The sequence below is a fragment of the Phaseolus vulgaris genome, chromosome 8 (assembly GCF_000499845.2).
Source record: "Phaseolus vulgaris cultivar G19833 chromosome 8, P. vulgaris v2.0, whole genome shotgun sequence".
Taxonomy (NCBI): domain Eukaryota; kingdom Viridiplantae; phylum Streptophyta; class Magnoliopsida; order Fabales; family Fabaceae; genus Phaseolus; species Phaseolus vulgaris.
Window position 1 is genome coordinate 38176956 of NC_023752.2, and position 19049 is coordinate 38196004.

General features: G+C 47.1%; 1 protein-coding gene across 1 annotated transcript; it reads left to right on the forward strand.

Annotated features, from left to right (window-relative positions):
- Window positions 1-525: 525 nt before the first annotated feature.
- LOC137826790 (uncharacterized) lies at window positions 526-5637 on the forward strand. The gene is made up of 2 exons (XM_068632929.1): window positions 526-3656; window positions 4407-5637. Exons 1-2 carry the CDS (start codon window positions 3085-3087, stop codon window positions 4837-4839), a joined length of 1005 nt encoding a protein of 334 aa, XP_068489030.1. The 5' UTR covers window positions 526-3084; the 3' UTR covers window positions 4840-5637.
- Window positions 5638-19049: the final 13412 nt, after the last annotated feature.

Genomic DNA, 19049 nt, shown 5'->3' on the forward strand with positions numbered 1-19049 from the left:
GTTTGTATCTTGCTTACAGTATTAGTCTGCTTAGTGAAACTCAATTAATTGATTGAGAGCTAGAAGTACTCTCCACCATCAGACAATCCAATAAAAAAACACATTGAGTAATTTATTCACTCCTTATATTTTTATATTGCATGTTATCATTTGTGCATTAACGAAAAGAGATTTCTTATAAGTCAGTTTGTTATTTTCAGTTCGTTTAACCAGTATAAACCTATTATCTAATTGTACACCTTCATTCACTACTTGTATTTTACAATCTTTCACAAGCTTTTATATTAACTGTACCGTCCCGTCCCCGGGCGTTAACCAAAGTCAAAGTCAAAGTCAAAAGTCAACATATGGTGGGCCCCCCAAGGGACCCAAGGAAGAAAGTCAACAAATTGACCACTTGAGGCGTCGCCAAGGTGTAGGTGTCGCCAGATATAGGCATCGCCAAGTGTAGGCGTCGCCTAGATGAGGCGTCGCCAAGTTAAGACATCGACGGTATCACCCCCCGATACCCATGGGTAGTGATGGAAGAGGCCCAAGCACAAGCCCACATGCAAGCCCACCAAAGGGTAGATTTGGGCCAACCATAGAGTTATGGCCAAGAGGATCCAAGAAGACGTTCTTTTACATGTTCAAATGCCATAAACTCTAGTGTAGAGTAGACTTTAATTTCTTGTCAAAATTAGCATAGGAACTTTATTTGTAATTTTCTTAGAATTAATTTTGGCACCTAAAACACCAACCTAGGTAAACTTAGAGTTTCTAAAAAAACCTCTAAATTTACCAAGGCCGGTCTAGAAAGCCCATGGAGGGGGTGAACATAAAAACTAGACACACCCCTCCCCATGTGCTCATTTGTGCACCCATGTGCCATGTGCACCCATGTGCTTCACATTTACATTTCATTTGGCTAGCATTAGGGTTGCATTATGGTCCTCCTTAGCCTATAAAAGGAGGAGCCTACACCTTGTATTTTGAAGTTTATTTGAGTATTGTTATGCTGCCCATTTTGTGCACTAGCTATACTTCTCCTAGAAATCTAGGCTATAAACTTCACTCCCTTCACCTTTCTTCATAGAGCTGGCCGAACCTCTCTAATTCATACTCATCATGCACCTTCAAAGCCATCACAACTCCTAGGAGGGCTTTGTTTCACTCACCCATTGCTTCCGCATCCATTTTTTCTACTTTGATTCAAGAAGAACACATGAAATGCCACCATTTGGTATCATGAGCTTTTGGTTCTTCAAGATGAGTAGCTTGGTCTTTTAAATTTTCAGTTCTTCTTTATTTCATATTGTCATTTAAATTCCATACTTGTCTTGCTGTTTTTTTACTTTTTAAATTGTTCTTGGTGTGCTTATGGAAGATCCAACCAAAGCACAATTGTTCAATTGATCTTGAACAAATTCTGTGCAGCTTGTGATAGGATTCCTTACACCATTGAGTGGCTGTTTTCTTTTAGGAATTTGAGTCCTTATTGCTTTCTTAATTTTGCTTCATTTTATGCTTTGAGTCTTTATTTTCTGAATCTATAAATGTTGTGTCAAGTCATGTGAATCCATATTTGTCAACAATTCTTAGTAGTCCTATTATTGGCTTGATTGTTTCTTGCTTTTGGGTCTCTTTAAATTGTTTGAATCTGCTGTTCTTTGATCCTTTGGTGCCTTTTTATTTTTAGTTTGAGTTCATAATTGTGTCTTAGTTCTTACACAATTTCCGTTCTTACAATTCCATTGTGTTAAAGTTTGGTTATCTTGCTGTTTTTTTTCCAGTTTTCCAGGATTCCCCTGTTTACACCTTCTCTGTTTTGGCTGTTTTAACCCAGAAAAATATTTCCACCCATAGGAAAATTCTGATTTTCTGGAAAATGCAAGTTTAAAGTGTTATAGAAAAGACAAAAAAAGAATGAGGTCAAAAGAAGCAACAGAAAAAAAATGATAAATCTTACAAAATCAGAGTGCAAATCTTGAGCGCTCCAGCTGGCCTAACCGAACACCAATTTTGCAAAATTTATTAAAAAAAAAATGGTGCATGCGTTTTAGGTGATTCCAAAGCCAAAATTTAGATAAGATCCTGAATTTTCTTGCATCCAAATTTCAGAACCAAATTTTACAATTACAGCTCAGCATAAATCGGGGAACAAACACGTTTTCTGGCCCACAACATTTTCCAGTGGTGCTGTTTTTTTATTTGGTCATCTAATCTAGTGCTTTTCTTTAGGAATTATTTTTGTGTGCCAACTTTTATTGAGTACCTTTAATTGTTTGCTTTAATTTCTTGAATCTCTTTCTAAGTTGTCATATTATAAATCCTTTTGGTGGTACTGTTTTCTTTCAATTAAATTTGTTTCTTGCTTTTGTTCCTTGACCTCTCTTTTTGGGTGCTGGAATTTATTTTCTCCCTTGGTGCTTATGTGCATGGAATTTGACTTGGTTTAAGGTTTAGCCCTTGTGAATAGGTGCTGGAAATTGGAGAATTAAAGCCAACATTCTAAGGAGGAGACAAAGTCAAAGCCGAAACAAACATTCTTGAAATAAACACTACAAACACTTGGAAGATCAACAATCAAAGACAACAAGGAAGTGCACTAATCAAAAGAGGATCAACAAAGGGAGTTCTCTTATTTCCTTTGCAACTTGGTTTATTGTTAATTACCTTGTTAATTACGTTTAGACGGTGAGTGTGTCTTCAAGGGCTCAAAGTGTCCAAGAAGCCTCACCTAGGGCCGAATAGTATAGCATTCTTGTTTAGTAATTGTTACTTGTTTGTAATTGCTTTTCTATTGCTTTAGTAGTGACGTTTGCATGGTTAGTTTTGATTAAATTTGAACCGTCTAGGTTTGTTGATTAGTTAGCATGCATTGTTTTCTTGCATTAAAATCTGATTTCTCAACTTAATTGTGTTCTAAGTGGTTTACTAAGAGAAAGTTTTGTGTGAAGACATTGAGGGATAGTTTTTGGCTAAGGCAAAGGCTTGGTATTTAAGTAGTCCTTTGTGACTCACCTCCCTTACCTGGAAAACTACCTTCTTTGACTTTCCTAAGTTTTCTCAAGGTAAAATACTTGTATACACAAAGCTTTAGCCATGTCTTCTTCTTCTCATTCTACAAAGTCTATTGGAAGTGAATTAAAATCTTTAAAAACTCTTTTGAAAGAAGTTTCACAAACTGTGCAATCAATTGCTTATAGACAATTGGAGAGTGAGACTAAACTTAATGTTTTGACTAAAGCAAAGGATGAGAAGTCTCACATTCTAAAAAAATTACCTTCTCATGCATATATCTCTAAAGATCATGATTCTTTTGGGGAGGGAAGCATTAGAGTAAATGATTATTATCAAGCACCCCCTAGAAGACATAGAAGAGATAGAAAAAAACAAGAAAACCCAAGAGGGGTTAGGGTAGACCAACCCCATTTCCATGGAAAAGAAAATATAGAAGCTTGCGTAGATTGGGAAATGAGGGTAGAAAATTTGTTTGCTTCCCATAAAGAAAGAAAGGAAAGAAAAATACAAAAGAAGAGAGAGGAAGTCGAAAGGGAAGCTAAAGAAAAAGAAGAAAAAGAAAAGCATGAGAAGATCCTTGAAGAACAAAAGGCGTGGGAGAAGAGTGTTCCTTCCCACAAGGTCATTCAACAAGACCAAAGATTTAAAAATACCTTTGAAAATATGTGTCTTGTTGAACAACCTCAAAGCCTTACCTTTTGTAAAGGAACACTTGCAAGCCTAAGTGAAAAAGAAGAGTCTTTAAAAGAAGCTTGCATAGATAAAAATGAAATAGATTATTTCTCATATGTGCTAGGATATCACCAAGTGAATGTCAAGTTTTTTATAAGCATCTACAAAAACAAATTTTTATGTGAAGTAGGGCCTAAAGAAACTTGTCATGTCTTATTGAGACAACCATTGCAAAGTGTACAAATCCTTATAAACAATGGTTGTCACAACGAGACTATCCTTACACATAAGAGTGAAAGTCTTCATGAAGGAGAACTCATGGGACAAATTAGAGTTGATAAAACTCTAGAGCTTTTAAAAGGAAAACTTTTGTCCCCCATGAGAAAAGAAGTTCAAAGACATTACCTTAGGTACAATTCTTGTTTTCAAACTACACCCAAGGCAATGTCTCATGAACTCTATACTCCTTCACCTTTTGCAAATGATCCTTGGGAAGATACAAATTTCATATTAAAACTCCCTAGGACAACAAAAGGTTTTGATTCAATTTTCATGGTTATGGATAAACTCTTCTCTAGAGAAGTGATACATCTTCATGGTTTATCCTCAAGCATAGTGTTGAATAGAGCTTCAAATTTCGCAAACCATGATTTGAGGATTTCCTTTGGAAAACTTGCAACTAAGTTGCACACTTTAAATTCTTATCATCCTCAAACGCATGGTCAAAATACATTTGAAAATCTAGCTCTTTCTACTATGCGTAATATAATCATAAAGTGCACACACAACTCTAGAGATGAGCAAACATACCATAAAGTAGTTCACAAAACTACTTATTTTTCTACTTTTAAAGTTATGTGTGGCCTAAATCATCTTTCTCCTTTTAAGTTGTTACCATCTCCTATAGGATTTATGCCTAAAGAGAAAGTAGCCACAAATGAACATTTTAAAATACATAAGATGATTAGAGACCACACACAACCAATAAAAGAGAAACTTTGTCCAAGGTTGCCAAAACCAAAAGAAAAACAAAAATGGCAACCTAGTAAACTTAATTTGCAAACTAACACCTATGCCTTATTTGATTATTTCTATAGGTGGACGTTTGACCCAGGAGGACAAGCTTTGGCGAAGCAAGAGGCTGCTATCCGAGATCAAGTCTGAAGATCTGAGGATGGATCTTCTCAAAGAAGGAGGAGATGATGGACACCATCCAGCCACAACCATCCCCCTAGTTGAAGAAAAAGCTTTGGATTTGAGGACAAATCCTTTTCAAGAGGGAGGGGATGATGGAAGAGGCCCAAGCACAAGCCCACATGCAAGCCCACCAAAGGGTAGATTTGGGCCAACCATAGAGTTATGGCCAAGAGGATCCAAGAAGACGTTCTTTTACATGTTCAAATGCCATAAACTCTAGTGTAGAGTAGACTTTAATTTCTTGTCAAAATTAGCATAGGAACTTTATTTGTAATTTTCTTAGAATTAATTTTGGCACCTAAAACACCAACCTAGGTAAACTTAGAGTTTCTAAAAAAACCTCTAAATTTACCAAGGCCGGTCTAGAAAGCCCATGGAGGGGGTGAACATAAAAACTAGACACACCCCTCCCCATGTGCTCATTTGTGCACCCATGTGCCATGTGCACCCATGTGCTTCACATTTACATTTCATTTGGCTAGCATTAGGGTTGCATTATGGTCCTCCTTAGCCTATAAAAGGAGGAGCCTACACCTTGTATTTTGAAGTTTAATTGAGTATTGTTATGCTGCCAATTTTGTGCACTAGCTTTACTTCTCCTAGAAATCTAGGCTATAAACTTCAATCCTTTCACCTTTCTCCCTTGAGCTGGCCGAACCTCTCAAACCCATACTCATCATGCACCTTCAAAGCCAACACAACTCCTAGGAGGGCTTTGTTTCACTCACCCATTGCTTCCGCATCACTTTCACTACTTTGATTCAAGAAGAACTTCATGAAAATGCCACCAGGTAGGAAAAATCGTGGAGGGGGCGACACCGCGAGAGGCCTCATTGCCTCAGGACGGTAATAAAGAGAAGAGAAAGGTGGCTTCAAGGCCATAGTTCTAGTACTAGTAGGGGGTAACCTGATTCACGAAGTACCCACGCCACCGCTGGGAGACCCTGGGACAGATACGACCCATGAGAGGGCCACACCCAGGAGAGAACCACGTGCATGGTACGAGAGAAAGGTAGATAGTGATCCTGCCTGTTGACTTGGATCGACGTATGCACCGCGTCAACCTCCGTCCTTCACCGCGATCCACCTCAAGAACCTGCAAAAGAACAGAACGGTGCCGCTGCTGCCGATCACGCTCCGACGCCCAAGTCAGTGACTGAACCACCAATTACTAAGAGTAACACTCAAGAACTCTAAGGAACCGTGAACCAGTTCTCTCTCAGTATACTCAAGAACTCGCAAGCGTAAAGAAGACAATCTGAACGTGCGTACCTCAGACGTTCGTTGGAAACTCTTATATACCTGGACACTTTCTCTCTCCTGGCAGTTACACATCTGGACACGTGGCTCGCATCCAGCTGTACACGTGCCATCATCTGGAGCATCCTTGACTTGGGCGCTACTTCTGACTCTCCTTTGGCTAAGTTACTTATGCATGATACTACTCAGTGCATAGTTGTCTTGGAGCGCGATCTCTTCTGGATTGGCGAGTTAGGGTGCCTTCGTACACACCTTCCCTGTGGTCTCGCCGGCCGCCTTCATGATCTGCACCACCTGTTTCACCGTGTATGCTCAAGCAAGCTGTCCCCCGACCTCATCCTCTGGCCAGCTGGGAAATGTCTATCTGCCTTCATCTCCGGCGATGTCCTTGTTTCAGCGATCTCTAATCACTTGGTCGCCTGGGTTTACATCTGGCGACTTCATCTTTAACCCGGTGACCGCCGGTTCTGGTGTGCTGGAGATCGGAGCACGCCAACTTAATAACTGGCGACTACACGAGCCCCCCGACTTCCTTCCCTTCTGCCAGCCAGGCGTCCCATCAACACGCCTATACAATAGCTTGATGCCACGTCATCACTTCCGACTACCAGGGCGGTACACAAGCCCCCCAGTCTTAAGCGAAGACTTGTCCAGCGAAAAGACTAAAGGAGTCACATCAATACCGATCTACGTGGCGCTGGCGCAGAATTCCAAGTGGTTGTACTTTCTGCTTTCCTGACGCTCCACCAAACACTTCTCCAATCGCTCGACACGTGGCTTCATCAACGGTTACCTTTAATTGCCGTTTGCGCTTCCCAAACCCATTCGAAAAAACCCTTAAACCCATTTCGCTTCTACTGTTCCATCACTTCTTCGTTTCCTCAAACGCTTCAAGTTTCTTTTGCAAAAGCTCACGACGCTCTTCAACCTCCTGAATCCTCAACTTCCTTCATCGTTCTTCCGATCATAAAAAGGTACTCCCTTTACTTCTTCTGCTGATTTTTCCTGCATTTTAACCGATTCGCATCATCCATTAACTGTCTGGTGCATACGCTGTGGGCTGTTTCTTCTGTTTCTCCTTTCTCGTAACTTAGGTCTTCGTCTCCATTACAACGATCCCTCGTTCGTTCGTTTTTCACCCTTCCTTCACGATCGAGTCAGCCTCTGCGAACCCTGCTCACCTTTCCTTTTCTTTTTCCTTTGCAGTTTCCGCGATGGCTCGCTCAAAGATCACCCCAAATCCTCCTCCCTCGTCACGAAACCCTTCATCTCAAGCTCACAACCCACCGCGAGCACCTGGTGCTTCTTCTTCCCAGGCTGAGAGGCCTGCAACCTCCCGCCCTAACCTGGCTCAGGCTACTCCACCTGTCGCCGGAGGAGCCCCCGTTCCTTCCCCAGACTTCAAAAAGTTATACCCATGGGCCTCCCCGACTTTGTTGAAGGAAACTTCCTCAGTAAACTCTGCTGGGGCAGTTCTTCGATTGAAGAAAGGGGACGAGCCCCACCTGTCGTTCCACAAGGAGCACGACGAGAGGATGATAGTGCTACCTTGCCCCCCCGATGTGCCAGTTTGCGCGGATGACAAGGGGAACAACGGCGAGTTGTTCTGTTTTGTATACACTACCCTATTTAAGAAGGTGAAACTTAGGTTTCCCTTCACTCGTTTTGAAAGGGAGCTACTGACCGAGCTCGACATCGCCGCTGCCCAGCTTCATCCCAACAGCTGGGCATTCATGCGGGCGTTCCAAATCATGTGCGCACATCTGGGGCTGCCAGCGTCAGTGAACGTCTTTCTCTTCCTTTTTGAAGCCAAACACCCAAGAGATCGCCTGTGGGTGAGTCTGAACGGGATTGTTAGGAGATCAATCCTCTCTATCTTTCAGCAATCCTACAAGGATTGGAAGGGCAAATTTGTCCAAGTGCGCCCAAACGACCAGGACGCCTCACTGCTCGACGGCTTTCCCTTGTATTGGGTAAACAAGGGAAATAAAGAATCCAAGGGAAGCTTCAGGAGGCCAAGAAGTCCTGACAGCATGGGTGCTTTGGACAAGGACCTGTGCTTCTTCTGGAAGAGCGTGGCAGACGCCAATATCACCTTCCTCACCACTACGCTCATCTCCTTCGAGTTCTTCGAAGATCAACTCGAAGTTCGCATAGGTTAGAGCTCACCTCAGTGTCTAAGTCATTACACTTGACGTTACTTCTGCTAACTGTTTCTGGGCGTCTTGTCTGTTGCGCACAAGACTTTGGTTTTATTTTCTGCACCACTTATCTGCTTTATTGCATACTGCCTTATGTGTTTATCTTTCTCTGAGCTAACCCATGTATCTTTGCATTATGCAGATCGTATGTTGGGCCAGGGAAAACTAGCTGAACTAAGGGCGCTCGCTCGAGCCCATGGGTTGGTGTCGGGTTCCCAGACTGTGCCAAATTCAGTGGTGGAGATCGCCGCTGCACAGGGCAGATCGCCCCCCAAAGGCCCAGCTCCCTCCGAGACCCAGCCCGCCAATCAACGCAAAAAGCTCATCCTCAGGAAGCCAAAGAGGAAAACCCCTCAAGTGGTCCAAGAGGATGACGAAGAAGACGATGAGGCGACTTAAGATGGCCTTATCACCAAGAGGAAGAGGGTGGCGCCTTCTTCACCACCTGCTCCACCTCCTCCTCCAACATCAACACCACCTTCCACACCAGCTCCGCCTCCAACACTGCTTCCTCCACCAGCCCCCACCTCGCCAGTCCAAGCAGTTCCTCTGGCATCTGCACTTCCTGTGGTTGAGGCCGCCGAGCCCAACTTCATGGAGAACCCCCCGAGCGCCTCCACGCCCTATGTATCAGCTGGAGGGGGTCCTCCTTCAAATGCCTCAACCGCAGATGCTGCACCAGGCGGGGATGAAGGTGCTCACAACTCGGCTATCATCATCACCGAATCCCCGACGTCGCCACCGCGCCAAGAAACACCTATTCAACAACCAACTCAAGAAGGTGGCGGCGAGAACCAACAACAAACTTCCTTGGTGCCCCCACGAGCAAACCTCTCACTTGAGGTAAAAAGGGTGTGGGAACCCTTCTCAGCAAAACTTAAGATGATGGTGGAGGACTTCCCCTCCATCATATCCAAAGCTGTGGAGAGTTCCAACAAGAAGCTCCAGGATGACATCTCCGTGCTCCAAGAGGAGAATCGCCTAATCAGGATCGAGGCGGAGAAGTTATCCTGCAATCTCATGCTCGCGGAGCTCGATCACTCCCGAGTGGAGGATGCTATGAGCACCGAGCTCCGGGAGGCACGCAAGGAGGCCACCGATCTACGCCATAAGGTGCAGCTCTTAGCTCAAGAGAAGATCGAGCTGGAGAGCAAGCTGGTACCCTATCGCGTCAAAGTGGCTGACCTGGAGGCGTTGATCAAAGCAGACGCCGCCAAGGTGAAAAACCTTGAGAAAAGGTCAGCAGATCGGGAGGTCTTTTTGGGCAAAGTGGAGAAGGAGAGAGACGACACCATGGCCAAGCTCGCCGAAGCCAACGAAGAAAACGGGAAGATCGTCGCAGAGCTGGCCCAGGTGCAGGCGGAATCCAAGAAGGTTACTGAGGACCTTCTTCAAGCTCGGGAAACAATTGAAGAACTCAAGAAACAAGCTGAAGAGCTGAAGCAGCAGAATGAGGGGCTAAAGAAACAGATTGAAGAACTTGAGCTGAGCTCCGCCCAGATTCTCGCTGCTGGATTCGAAGCTGCCCGGGAACAATTCGCCTGCCTGTACCCCGACCTGGATCTCTCCATGGTGTCGCTGAACAACGAGGTGGTGGACGGGAAGGTTGTTCCTTCTGATGACTAGCCGCTCGCTGCTTCCCTTCACCACTTACTCACCTGCCTCTCTCTTACCCAATTTGCTTGTAACAAATTTTTCCTTTTCTGCTCATGTATCTTGAACTGATTATACTTTATGATAAAGTCTTTGTGCTTCTCCTTACAACTTCTCTGTCTGCTTTATCTCTCCTTGTATAATTCACTTCAACGAAATTAACTTAGTAACTTCGTAATCGCAATTATATACTACCCGCTACGAACCATCAGCTTTCGAACAATAACACTCTAACAACTTGTAACCTCAAGGTAATGAACCTTAGCGTAAAATCGCTCTTCAAATAACGAACTTCAACCCAACTAATGGCTCAAGACACAGCTCATCTAATCTGCCTTATCAAAACGGGTCTTGACTTTCTCGCCATTGCGTGCATTTCTCCTGGTCGCCAAAGACTCTTGGCGATATTAGCTTCCTCCTGCCTTCACAACTTGGCCATTGTTCCTTTATCTGGGGGCAGAGGCGCCTTTCGGATCCTTCTCTACCTCCCTGAGCTTCAGAACAAAAGACCGGGTGGCTAGGCGTTCTCTTCGAACCTACCTTAGCCACCCTCCAAACTTCTTCCACCCTTTACACCATACCTGAACTCGTTCGAGACGAGAAGGATTTTATCTTGCCTGAACTCGCTCATCGGCGAGAAGGTCTTTAACTCGCCTGAACTCGCTCATCGGCGAGAAGGTCTTTAACTCGTGCCTCTACATTGCCCCAGGGGTTACATCTTCTCTCCCCCAGTAACACTGAGGACTTTTCGCTGGTGCCTCTGCATTGCCCCAGATGCTACATCTTCTCTCCCCTGGAAGCACTGAGGACTTTTCACTGGTGCCTCTACATTACCTCAGAGGCTACATCTTCTCTCCTCTGGAAGCACTGAGGACTTTTTACTCTTCCTCGCCTGCACTCGCTCGACGGCGAGGAGGTCTTTATCTCGCCTCAGAACGCGCGAGGGCGTTGAGGTCTTTTAACTGGTGCCTCCAATCGCCGAAAGACGATGAGGACTTTAACTTTAACTGATGCCGCCAATCGCCGAAAGACGATGGGGACTTAGAAACTTTTTAGAAAGCATGCAATATATCTTTAACTTGCCTTAAATCACATATAAGTGACAAGGTCTTTCTTCAAAACTCTCGGAAAACAACAAGCATGCAATCTAAAACACTTTAAACTTCGAAAACTCTTCTTTATTGGGTGGCCTCATTAAAAACCCTCCTTAGGGAAAAAAGAGTGCCCCCTCCAAACTGTTTTAACAGAAACATTGTAAAACTCTTCGTGTTTGTTTTTACTTACAAAGTTCTTAACTGTAATACAACTTGAGGTGCGTGGCGTTCCAAGTGCGAGGAATCGCCCCTCCTTCCAATGTCTCTAAGCGGTAGGCGCCGTTCCCGAGCGCCTCAGTTATCCTGAACGGTCCCGTCCACTTAGGCGACAGCTTATTCTCCATCTCGTACTGGTGGGCCTTCCTCATCACCAGGTCGCCCTCTCTGAACTGTCTTGGCATCACCTTCTCTTCACCGCCTCAGCTTTCAATCTCGCCTCCTCCCTGACCTCATCCAGCAAATCCAGATTCAACCTTCTCTCCTCATTAGAGTCTTCCGCTACAAAGTTCTGGAATCTCGGTGAGCTCTCTTGGATTTCTACCGGAATCAATGCGTCGCATCCATAGACCAGGCTGAACGGGGTCTCATGGGTTCCTGACTGCTCGGTGGTGTGGTACGCCCAGACTATACGGGGTACCTCCTCAGCCCAACTTCCTTTGGCTTTCTCTAGCCTTCTCTTCAAACCTCTTAGCAACACCCGATTGGCTGACTCTACTTGGCCATTCGTCTGAGGGTGCTCGACGGATGCAAATACTTGTTGAATTCCCACCCCTTCGCACAGCTTCTTCAACAGGTGACTTGCAAACTGAGTCCCATTGTCCGACACCAGGCGTTTGGGCACACCAAACCGGCACACAATGTTCTTCCACACGAAACCCTCGATCTTGTGTGCGGTGATCTGGGCCACTGGTTCTGCTTCGATCCACTTGGTGAAATATTCAATTGCCACCACCAAGTACTTCATCTGCCTGATCGCCAGCGGGAATGGTCCCAGGATATCGATTCCCCATGTGTGAAACGGCCAAGGGCTGTAAATCGACTTCAACTCCTCGGGAGGCGCCTTGTGCCAATCGGCGTGCTGCTGGCATTGCTTGCAGCACTGCGCATACCTCTTGCAATCTTCTCTCATTGTTGGCCAGTAGTAAGCTGCACGGAGAGTCCTTGCGGCCAGAGCTCGACCCCCGACGTGGCTTCCACATATCCCTTCATTGAGCTCTGCCATAATTCTTGTACATTTCTCGCCATGCACACATTCCAGGAGTGGGTGAGTGAACCCAAACCTATATAGCTCGCCATCAATCATTGTGAACTTGCTAGAATTCTTCTTTATCTTCCTAGCCTCCGTCGGATCCAGCGGGAGAAGGCCATCCGCCAGGCATCGCTTGTACTGTGTTACCTAGGTGTCTGGCTCATGTGTAGCGCAGACCTGCGTCATGTTCACCCTCTCCCCCCGACATGCTCTTATTCTCGGCGATCTCAAGGTCTCTTGGGTCAAGGATCTGTGACTCCTCACCACTTTCTCCGTCGACTTGCTTATCTGAAGAACCAGGTGATCTGCCACAAATGCTCTCGGCGTCTTCAGAGTTTCTTGAATCACCGTCCTCTGCCTACCCCCCTTGCCTGAACTGGCGAGCTTAGCTAGCAAGTCAGCTCGGGCATTCTGCTCCCTGGGCACATGTACCACTTCAAAGGAGACAAAGGAACTCTTCAGCTCTTGCACATACTCCAGGTAAGCCGCCATTTGTGGATCCTTGGCCTGGAACTCGCCTGTTACTTGCCCCGTGACTAGCAACGAATCACTCTTTGCCATCAGCACCCTAGCTCCCATCTCCTTGGCCAGCAAAATTCCGGCGATCAGCGCCTCATATTCTGCTTGATTGTTGCTGGCCTTGAAGGCAAACCTCAAAGATTGTTCGATCAGCACGCCGTTGGGTCCCTCCAAGATGACTCCAGCACCGCTACCCTGCTGGTTCGACGATCCGTCCACCGAAAGCACCCAACGGAAATCATCCCCTTCAACTCGTGCTGCTTCAGACGAGAGCTCGACCACGAAGTCTGCGAAGATCTGCCCCTTGATCGGGCCTCGGGGCTCATACTTAATATCAAACTCCGACAGCTCCACCGCCCACTTCACCATCCTTCCCGCAACATCGGGCTTCTTCAAACCTTCTGGATGGGCAGGTCGGTCATCACCAGTATCGTGAAGCTATGGAAATAGTGGCGCAACCTCCTCACCGAAAAGACTACTGCCAGCGCAGCCTTCTCCAGGGCCTGATATCTCGTTTCGGGGCCCTGCAGCACCTTACTAACAAAATAAATAGGATTTTGAGCCTGATCTTGGTCCTGGGCAAGCACCGCACTCACCGCTCTCTCAGTTACAGCAAAATACAACCTGAGAGGGGTTCCCACCAGCGGTTTGCACAAAACCGGGGGGCTCGCCAGATACTCCTTGAGCTTGACGAAGGCTTCTTCACACTCCTTTGTCCAGGCAAACTTGTTATTCCGCCTTAAACACTGGAAATAGGGATGGCCCTTCTCTCCGCTGGCCGACACGAACCGAGACAGGGCGGCCATCCGACCTGTAAGCTGTTGTACTTCCTTCACAGTGGCCGGGCTCCTCATCGCCAAGATGGCGGCACACTTATCAGGGTTGGCTTCTATTCCTCTCTCAGTTAAGAGGAAACCCAAGAACTTTCCAGCCTCCACGCCAAAGATGCACTTCTCAGGATTCAGCTTCAACCTAAACTTGGCGATCGTAGTGAACAACTCCTCCAAGTCCGCAACGTGCTTGCTTTTCTCTGGCGAGGTCACGACCATGTCATCCATGTACGCTTGCACATTCCTTCCCAGCATTGGTGCAAGTACTCGATCCATCAACCTCTGGTACGTGGCCCCCGCGTTCTTCAGCCCAAATGGCATCACCTTGTAGCAGTAGCACGATCTCTCGGTCATGAAGGCAGTCTTCTCTTCATCCATGGGATGCATCTTGATCTGGTTATACCCCGAGAAGGCATCCAGGAAACTCAACAACTTACACCCTGCAGCACTGTCCACCAGGGCGTCTATGCTTGGCAAAGGATACGAATCCTTTGGGCAGGCCTTGTTCAAATCGGTGAAATCGACGCACATGCGCCATTTCCCGTTGCTCTTCTTCACCAGCACGACATTAGCCAGCCATTCAGGGTACTGGACTTCCCTGATGTGGCCTGCAGCGAGGAGCTTCTGGGTTTCGTCTCTAATCGCCTGCCTCCTCTCCTCGTTGAATTTCCTTCTCCTCTGCCGCACTGGTCTCACCTGGTTGTCCATCGCCAAATGATGGCACAAGAAGTCGGGATCGATCCCGGGCATGTCCGAAGCGGACCATGCAAACGCATTTAGCTGCCGCTCTATCACCTTGGCGATCTGGTCCTGGAGCTCGACCTCCAGAGATCTTCCCAGCTTGAAGATCTTTCCTCCGATCTCTCTCTCGAGCCACGGCTCGACAGGTTTTGGCCTGGTTTCTCTGGCGATCACCGCCCTGGCGATTCCCAGCTCCCTTGCTTCCTCAGGGCGATTCCTTGCCTCTTCTTCCTCTAAACCGGCGTTCCCCTTCCCCAGCTCAGCATCCACCATCACCACGTCACTTCCGGCAGTCTCTTCTATTACCGTCGGTCTGGGCTTCACACCAGGAGGCGGGGTGGTTGTCACATAACTCACCGACCTCTTGTTCTTCAGGCTATTCTCATAGCACTTCTTCGCTTCTTTCTGGTCGGACTTGATGGTGATCACCACCCCTTCCATAGACGGCAGCTTCACCTTCATGTGCCGGGTCGACGGTGTAGCGCCTATTCTGTTAAGCGTGGGCCTTCCCAGCAGAATGTTGTATGCTGAAGGAGCGTTCACGACAAGGTACTTGATTTTCTCTGTTCTCAAGCCCGCCTCATCTGTAAACGTAGTCCTCAACTCAATGTACCCCCTGACCTCCACCTGGTCACCAGCGAAACCATACAAACACCCTCCATAAGGCCTCAGCTGGTTAAGGGGTAGCTCCAACTGCGTGAAAGTCGGCCAGAACATCACGTCCGCCGAGCTTCCTTGGTCCACCAGAACCCTGTGGACCTTCCTTCCTGCTGTGATCAGCGAGATGACTATGGGGTCATTGTCATGAGGCACAACGTCCCGAAGATCTTGCTTTGTGAACGTAATGTCCACATCCGGCGAGTGGTCTTCAAACATATCCACCGTCATCACAGACCTCGCATACCTCTTTCTCTGTGACGCGGTGCATCCACCACCCGAGAAACCTCCTGCAATGGTGTGGATTTCCCCGTGGGTAGGCATCTCATGCTGCTGAGCCTCCCCGCCTGCTGGTTGGGAGCTCGACGCGCCCCCCGTCCTTCTATCCAGCAAATAGTCGTTTAGGAACCCGCTCTTGACCAGATCGTCGAGCTGGTATCCTAAAGCCAAACACGAATCCACGATCTGGCCAAAGCCCTGGTGGAACTCACACCAGGCGTCTGGCTTTGGTCCCAGCACCTTGTCACCCACCTTCTCGGGCGCTTTCAACCTAGCTGATATATTGGGAATGGCGATCAGGTCCGCCAATCCCATGACAAACTTGTGCTTTGGCGGGCGATTGTACTCCCGGCGTGCTGGTTGAGGGCGCCCTGGGCCCCTGCCCTTGTTCTTCCTTGGATCATAAGGATGGCGAGTCCTCTGATCCCTCCTGCCGCCGCTGTCTCCAGCACCCTCTGTGGCTGGATCCTGGTTTGGGCACGTGGCCTGGCGGGAGCCACGCTGCCCCTCTTCTCGGCGACTTCACTCTCATCGGCGATGTGGGCCACCGCAAGTCGCCTGACCTCAGCAAACGTGGCAGGGTGAGCCCTGATCAATGCCTCGCAGAATGGTCCTGACAGCACGCCCTTCTTGAATGCGTAGACCAGCATCTCTTCATCTTTGGCTGGCGAGCGGACCATATGCGCCCCAAAACGATTCAGGTAGTCCCTGAGGGACTCTCCCTGATACTGCCTTATATCGAACAAATCATAAGACACCCTGGGCGGTGCCTTGTTCACGATGTACTGTTCGACGAAGATTTTCGAAAACTGTTGGAAGTTGGTTATGTGACCTGTAGGCAGGCTCACAAACCATTCCAGCGCCGTTCCCTGGAGTGTGCTCACAAACATCTTGCAATACACGGCGTCTGATCCTCCTGACAGCATCATCTGCGTATGGAACGTGGTGAGATGTGCCTCAGGATCCTCCACGCCGGTAAAAACAGCCTTCACAGGTACCACACTCGCAGGGATGGGCGTGTCGGTAATCGCCTGAGCGAAAGGCATAGGAAAAACACGAGGCGGCGTTGACGGCGCGACCTCTTCAGCGACTGGACGCCCTCGCTGCTCCTGAAGAGCTTGACGCAGTTCTTCAGTTACTTTGCTAAGCTCATCATTCCTGGCCCGAGAGGCGACCAGGTCCTCATGCATTCTCGCCTGCTCTATACGCGAGGCTTCCACATTCGCCTGCAACGAACGCATGATTTCCACCATCTGCGCCGTAGTCATGGCGCCTTCAGCAACAACGGGCGCAACTGGACTTGAACGGTTGCTTCTCATTTTTCTCATGAAAACTTGGCAAATCACATCGTGCAATGAACAACACCTCCTTCAGCGACGATCGATTCAGCGATCAATCGGTCAGAACTTCGCGAAACTTCGAAAGAAACCTCAAGAACACAGAAAACCTCCACAGAAACCCGCAACTCCACCAAAAACCAGCACTTCTTCCACGAAAATCCAAACGAGCCAAAGAACTCAGATCTCACCGAACAAATCTCGCGTAAGCAGCAGAAAACTTCACCTCACCGAACAAAAACCCAAACGAACGGTGGAAAACGCGAAATTACCGAACAAAACCTAGATGAACAGCGGACAATGGTTGCACCAGCACACAACCACACAGAAAACTGCAAAAACCTCCAAGAACTCACGCTATGGATGGGAACAAGTTTTACACGGCCCCACGGTGGGCGCCTGATGATCCTGCCTGTTGACCAAAACGCTGGAGCTTTGCCTCGTCAAACTTGGATCGATGTATGCGCCGCGTCAACCTCCGTCCTTCACCGCGATCCACCTCAAGAACCTGCAAAAGAACAGAACGGTGCCGCTGCGACCGATCACGCTCCGACGCCCAAGTCAGTGACTGAACCACCAATTACTAAGAGTAACACTCAAGAACTCTAAGGAACCGTGAACCAGTTCTCTCTCAGTATACTCAAGAACTCGCAAGCGTAAAGAAGACAATCTGAACGTGCGTACCTCAGAAGTTCGTTGGAAACTCTTATATACCTGGACACTTTCTCTCTCCTGGCAGTTACACATCTGGACACGTGGCTCGCATCCAGCTGTACACGTGCCATCATCTGGAGCATCCTTGACTTGGGCGCTACTTCTGACTCTCCTTTGGCTAAGTTACTTATGCATGATACTACTCAGTGCATAGTTGTCTTGGAGCGCGATCTCTTCTGGATTGGCGAGTTAGGGTGCCTTCGTACACACCTTCCCTGTGGTCTCGCCGGCCGCCTTCATGATCTGCACCACCTGTTTCACCGTGTATGCTCAAGCAAGCTGTCCCCCGACCTCATCCTCTGGCCAGCTGGGAAATGTCTATCTGCCTTCATCTCCGGCGATGTCCTTGTTTCGGCGATCTCTAATCACTTGGTCGCCTGGGTTTACATCTGGCGACTTCATCTTTAACCCGGTGACCGCCGGTTCTGGTGTGCTGGAGATCGGAGCACGCCAACTTAATAACTGGCGACTACACGAGCCCCCCGACTTCCTTCCCTTCTGCCAGCCAGGCGTCCCATCAACACGCCTATACAATAGCTTGATGCCACGTCATCACTTCCGACTACCAGGGCGGTACAGATAGCTCCCAAGGCAATTGATTAGAGGCGGGGGCGCATGAGTTGGCACCCAGAAAATCACCCCTTTCCGCAAATGCACTCCAAGAAGGAGGACTTACACAATGGATTATCCCTAAGTTGGGTTACAACGCTGTAAGGCCCTCCACGAAGAGTAACAATCAAGTCAGAAGAACACGTGGCAGCAAGCACTGAAAACATCAAGGCTTTCCTAAAAGTTCGCTAAGGTACGCGTTAATTCAGTTAAGTTTCGAATGTTTCAAGGCATGTTTTTATACACTTTCAATGCGCTTTAACGCGCTTTAAATGCGGGAGGTGTATAAAAAGGGGCCTTGGGACGTTTTAAAAGGATCGAGGTTTTAACCTAATTCTCACAGTTTACACAGAGTCACAAAAAACCCTAGTTGTTTCACGGCGCACCCACTGTGCGCACAGACAATTAGGGTAACACAGTACTAGCTATTCAATATTTCGACCACCTTCAGAGCATCCTTTCACGGTGTTCCGATACGGAGGTGTGTCCCTTTGATGTTTCTCGCTAGCTGACTTGATCGTCGGAGTGCAAACGGCCGCGAGGGCACCCCTTTGTTCACTTCTTTGCAGGTACTCACGACGGCGCAGAACGAAGGTGCCCTAGCTCGCGAGTAGAAGCCACACACGAAGACGTCCTAGTCAACTGGCGGGAACATTAACGTATCTCTACACTCATATTTGAATTCCACCTCCTACACCCATGATCCAAACTCCTTTTATGCAATGCAAAAGTTACACTGCAAACTACATTTAATTTTACAATGTTTTTGATAACATAGTAATTATCTAATTTTCGTAATTTTCCATTTTTAAAGACTTATAAACATACTTTTGTTATATTATATTGATTTTTTTGTCTAAATAATAAAGTATATTTTTAACTTAATCTCTTGCGGTCATTATTTTAGATTTATGAGTCTTCACAATAATATATTTAATAAATTAAAGGAATGAGATTTTAGAAATAAAATCTACATACTTGGTTCCATTTAGCATGTGCGCATAAAGTATAAAGAAATAGAAGTAGTTTTATAA